This window comes from Anopheles nili, chromosome 2 (genome assembly GCF_943737925.1).
Source record: "Anopheles nili chromosome 2, idAnoNiliSN_F5_01, whole genome shotgun sequence".
In the NCBI taxonomy this organism is placed as follows: Eukaryota; Metazoa; Arthropoda; class Insecta; order Diptera; family Culicidae; genus Anopheles; species Anopheles nili.
The window spans coordinates 75,296,194-75,301,124 of NC_071291.1; the positions used below are offsets into that span (position 1 = coordinate 75,296,194).

At 50.8% G+C, this 4,931-nt stretch overlaps 1 protein-coding gene across 1 annotated transcript; it reads left to right on the forward strand.

Moving 5' to 3' along the window:
• Nucleotides 1-374: 374 nt before the first annotated feature.
• On the forward strand, nt 375-2,384 carry LOC128730165 (pickpocket protein 28-like). Its single transcript, XM_053823196.1, has 5 exons — nt 375-571; nt 651-905; nt 975-1,413; nt 1,527-2,005; nt 2,081-2,384. The coding sequence occupies exons 1-5, from the start codon at nt 375-377 to the stop codon at nt 2,382-2,384; spliced, it is 1,674 nt and encodes a 557-aa protein (XP_053679171.1).
• The last annotated feature ends 2,547 nt before the right edge of the window (nt 2,385-4,931 follow it).

Consider the following 4,931-nt stretch of genomic DNA (forward strand, 5'->3'; position numbering starts at 1 on the left):
AATTTAGTTCGCTCAATTTTGCCAAACAACTAACCAAGTGACCTGAAAGTGGATCAAACATGGTAAAGGTCAACCGAATAGCTTCTCCTGGGCTTGTAAAAGTCAACCCGTTTGCATCGTTAAAGGCCCCCTTCATTAGGCGGATCCCCTGCAGATCCCGCTGGGTCGCGTCACATCACGACGAGTATTTGCATGTCGTTCGTGCGCGGGAATCCGCCTGAATTTTTAACGGTTACACGGCTTTAGGCCTCCGTGCGGCTACCGTGATACATGACATCGATAGCGGGAACAATTGCACGGCTAATTGCACGAGCACTCGAACGAGTCCGTGAAGCTTCCGCGACATACTCGAGTTGCGTCTCGTTGAAGCGAGAATGGTGCCCGTTGTCCCTATCAAGCTGTATTCGGATCGAGCGGAGAAGTTTAAGCGCCCAAACCAACTAGCGATGGAAGCGACTAAGATGCAGAAAACGCCCAACGCCGTGATGAGCATCCTGGAGGACTACTGCATCAACAGTTCTATCCATGGGTTCAAGTACTTCGTGGGATCGAAACGGACGATCGCGGAAAAGTATACACCATGATCGAGTGATCAGTCGGGTTCTTTCTAATCAGCTGCTTCACTCGATATTCTTTCTCTGTCTCTCCAGGATTTGGTGGATTTCGATGTGTATCCTGTCGATTTATGGTTGTGGTAGTCTGATCAAGACTGTGTTCGATAAGTGGCGGCGTGATCCGGTCGTGGTGACATTCGCCGAGAAACCCACCCCAATCTACGACATCCCTTTTCCGGCAGTCACCATCTGTCCCGTGACAAAAGCAAAATCCAGCCAGTTGAACTTTACCGCCGTGTATCAGCGTGCGATTCATGAAGGCCTCAAGGACACGGACATCACAGACGAGGAGTAAGATCGCGTTTTGAGCTCAACAACGTGTGCTTTACTGTGTGATCTCGATTGATTTCCATTCCCCAGATTCGATCGGTTCGTGGCGATGCTGCAGGTGTGTGATTTCGGGTTCAGCGAGTACTTTACCAATCAAAGCTACGATGACAACGTGGTAGAGATGTTGCGAGACCTAGCCATCCCGTTTGAAGAGCAGTTCTTGATGTGCACGTGGCGAGGTCATTATGTAAACTGTAGCGACCTGTTTTCGCCGACTCTGACGGAGAGCGGAGTTTGCTACACCTTTAACGGGCTGTCTTCGAACGACTTGATGAAGCAGGAAGAGTTTCACCGGAACTACGAGCATGTGGGTGAGCAACGGTCATCCGAGAACTGGACCATGGAGGAGGGATATCGACCCAACGTCGGGATGGACACGTATCCGCGACGACTCGTCAGTGCTGGAGGACACTCTGGTCTTCTGGTGCTTCTGAAGTCCGATCAACACGACATGGACTACCTTTGTGGGGTGAGATTTAACTAAAAAGGGAAAACTTCTGGACGTACAGATTGAGCTTTCCGCTTCAGAACTCCTTCCAGGGATATCGGATGCAACTTCACACACCCAACCAAGTGCCGCAGATTTCTGCTCAAGGCATTCGCGTGCCCATGAATCAATCGCTTACCGTGCGAATCGAGCCATTCCTAATCACCACGTCGGCAAACGTGCAGGAGTACAACCCATCTAAACGGTTGTGCTACTACACACACGAGCGCCATCTGCGGTACTTCCGCATCTACACCAAACGGAACTGCGAGCTAGAATGTCTGACCAACTTCACCCTGCACATGTGCGGTTGTGTGCTGTTTGCAATGCCCCACACGGCCGATGTGCGCATCTGTGGCATTGGCATGCAGGACTGCTGTGATGAAGCTGAGACGATACTGCAGGAAGAAGGTCTCGGTGAACCGACTTTGAGCGTGTCCCGTGAACTGTTGCGTGAGTGCAACTGCCTGCCAGCCTGCACGTATCTGCAGTACAACGCCGAGATCTCGCAGGCGTCCTTCGAGTGGCGGCGACTTATCAGCACGGTACACCTCTTGGAACGGGAGTTGGAACAGTAAGTGTTCACCCTGTTTTTCCAGGCGTTACACCTTCGTGTATATGAACGCTTTTCCAACATTCTCGTCAGCAGCTCCGATCTCACGACGCTCTCGGTCTACTACAGGGAGGCACAGTTCATCTCGATCAAACGGAGCCAGCTGTTCGGGCTGAATGACTTCATCGCGAATTGTGGCGGCATTTTGGGGCTGTTTATGGGCGTTAGTTTGCTGAGCATCGTCGAAATACTGTACTACTTCACGATTAAGCCACTGGTCGAACACTTCCTGCGATGGCGCCGTCGTCGAAACGCATCCAAAACCACGCTAGTAGTACCGTACGCGGCTGGTGTTGGATACACGAGCGCATTCGACAAGTTTTTGCGAGACGTCGCTTGAGGCTGGGAAAGCAAAAGCGCTGAAAAAAGTGCACCCTGGGATTGGGTTTGAAAACAATCCGCCCACGGTTCGAGGCACGAATAAAACACCCATGACTAATCACTTCACTGCGCCGGAATCACTCATCCCGAACCGTTTTCACCAGCACGACCGGCAAGAGATTCTTGATAACCCCTGTAGAAGGAGCTGCAGCTGCAGCTATTAACGCGAAAGAAGAACCCGAGCCACAATCAGGGCTACAAATCAGCTGCCTAATTCTTTCGGGCTCACCGGCACTTGTGGCTTGGACCGTGTGGGTTTGGGAATGGGTTTCAAGGGAACCAAAGGCCTCGGAATGCACAAAAGTAGATTGGATAAATATACGAGCGCATCGCAAATCCCAACAAATTTGAACGCGTAAGAGATAGGAGAAGGAGAAAAATGGATAAAAATAAACCCGTGTGCGGTGGCTTTCAAGATCATGACCACACACACACACACACACACACGAAAAGGATCTGCTTCGCGAGTGTCGTTATCGCTTGAAAAGCATCGATCCGTGGGCAACCTTTGGTCGAATCGCGCACGTTCATCTACAGCTCAAAGACTCGGTTTGGCCCTTGGAACAACGCAGCCTCTGGCCACTGCGGATAGGTTTCCTATGACATTTAATTTTTTAATTAAAAATGTTTATCCTTTTAGCGGTGTGAGGTGTGTGGAAAGGGCGGGTGGAGCGAGAAGAAAACGAGTCAGATAAAAGGCGCCCGTTTCCGAAAAGGGTCCGTTCGCGACCGAACCGGTGTAGATGGAAAGTGATATTCTACCACTCAAGCGCTCCCAGTCCCAGCCACACAGGCACCTTCCGAAGGGTTGATCTTCGGTTGGTCGCGCTTAATGCCACTCGACGCACGTCCTCCGGAGCGCAGAGGGCAGGTGTTCTTTATTGTTTTCCTTACCCACGGTCACCGCCATATGGTCCGGCCAGTGGCGTTGCACCGTGCGCAGCGCGAACATGACATTTCAGAAAATGTTAAAACAAAACCCACAGGAAAAGCGGACCGCAGCGAAGAGTTAATGTTGACTTGAAGTAACAGGGTGTAGCAAGGTAGTAGTGGAAGAAAAAAAGAAGGAATTGAAACGGAACCCATCCACGTTTGCCTGGGGCCCAATGTAAAACGGGCGGAAAAACTTCCACAGCCGGCTGTTGGTTTTTCCGCACAGCTCACCCGGAAGTTAGTGGCCCCTTCTAGCTGGGAAAGGGACAGCGAGCAAAAAACTAACAAAAAAAGCTCACCCAAGGCGCACCCGGTGCAGCGAAACGTGGTACGTGAATGCCATAAAGATGTGTTCGACGAGATAAAACGGCGTGTAAAATAATGGAAAATAGAGTAAATAGTTTATTTCCCTAGTCAGACCTCACGTGGGACTTTGGCCCTTTGGAACGCACGATAAGCCAGCGGGCCGTATCGAGGGCCTGGGTAGGTTTAATGGGGAAAATTTTGGGCTTAATCCCGTGCATTGAAATTTATCCACCCCCTTTTTACCAGAGAGCCCACCACGGGAGCTTTTAATTCAATAAGACAAAACAAACTGACATAATGGGAACTGGCCCGTGTCCGCGCGCCCGCACACCGGGCGAAGGATTAATTTTCAGGATTATAGACTCATCACCGGCGCTATTTCAGACCCTCACCGTGTCTTTCTTCATTTCCGGTGCAATTAAACCTGCACCAGGGTACGAATGGATCGTTTTCTGATATTTTTAACGCCATTCTAATGCCTCTCGCGACCCTGGATAAGCCGTGGCGGAGCATTTGAAATCCCTTTTTCGTGCGACTCGAACCCTTCGCAGTGCAAAAACCCGCCCGGGATGAGACCCCATTTCCAAATTACCACCTGCGAGTGGAAAGTTTTCGCACAAAATTCCAAACAAATCCCCGGCGCTCCCGGCAACCCCCGAATGGGCTGGGTTTTCGGGCTGACATTCCTTATCGGAAGCAGTAGTTAAATTTACGACCGGTGTGTCCCGAACCGAGCGCTTCGACCCACCCTCCGAGGCTGTGGTGGCTGCTCTATTAACGCCTAAATAACCGGAACCGTCTTAAATTTCGTGGAAGGAGGCGACAGAACCGCGGGCTAAAGATCGTTAACCATTAACGAGCACGGTGCAATCGGACACGGCCATCTTCGGGGTGTGCGCGTTGGTGGCGACGGAACCCAGCCGCCCGAGGCAGATAAGTATCAGCCGTGGAACATAATCATAATCGTAAATACGCATGAAGTTATTGTTTATCGCAGTTTAAAACAAATAGACTCGTGTGGATGCGCGTTGTGTGGGAGCCCGTGGTAATATATGGCTGGTACGCGCTTCACCACGCTCGGCATCGAAGGGTTGGCATGCGAGCATAATTCTTGCCATAATTTCTCGGCTAAGTAACAATAACGTGTAGCAATGTCGGCTGTAAATAATCGGGAAGAAATTGACGATCACGCTCGGCTCGTTACGGCGGGCCGTAACACCTTACCAGAACGCAGGCGCCATCAACTTAAATTGGAGTGGATTAATCT

Coding starts and splice junctions, on each gene's coding strand:
- LOC128730165 (XM_053823196.1), top strand. CDS start 375: ATGGTGCCCGTTGTCCCTATCAAGCTGTATTCGGATCGAGCGGAGAAG. Junction 1,414..1,526: donor ACATGGACTACCTTTGTGGG/GTGAGATTTAAC, acceptor CAAGTGCCGCAG/ATTTCTGCTCAAGGCATTCG. Junction 2,006..2,080: donor TTGGAACGGGAGTTGGAACA/GTAAGTGTTCAC, acceptor TCTCGTCAGCAG/CTCCGATCTCACGACGCTCT.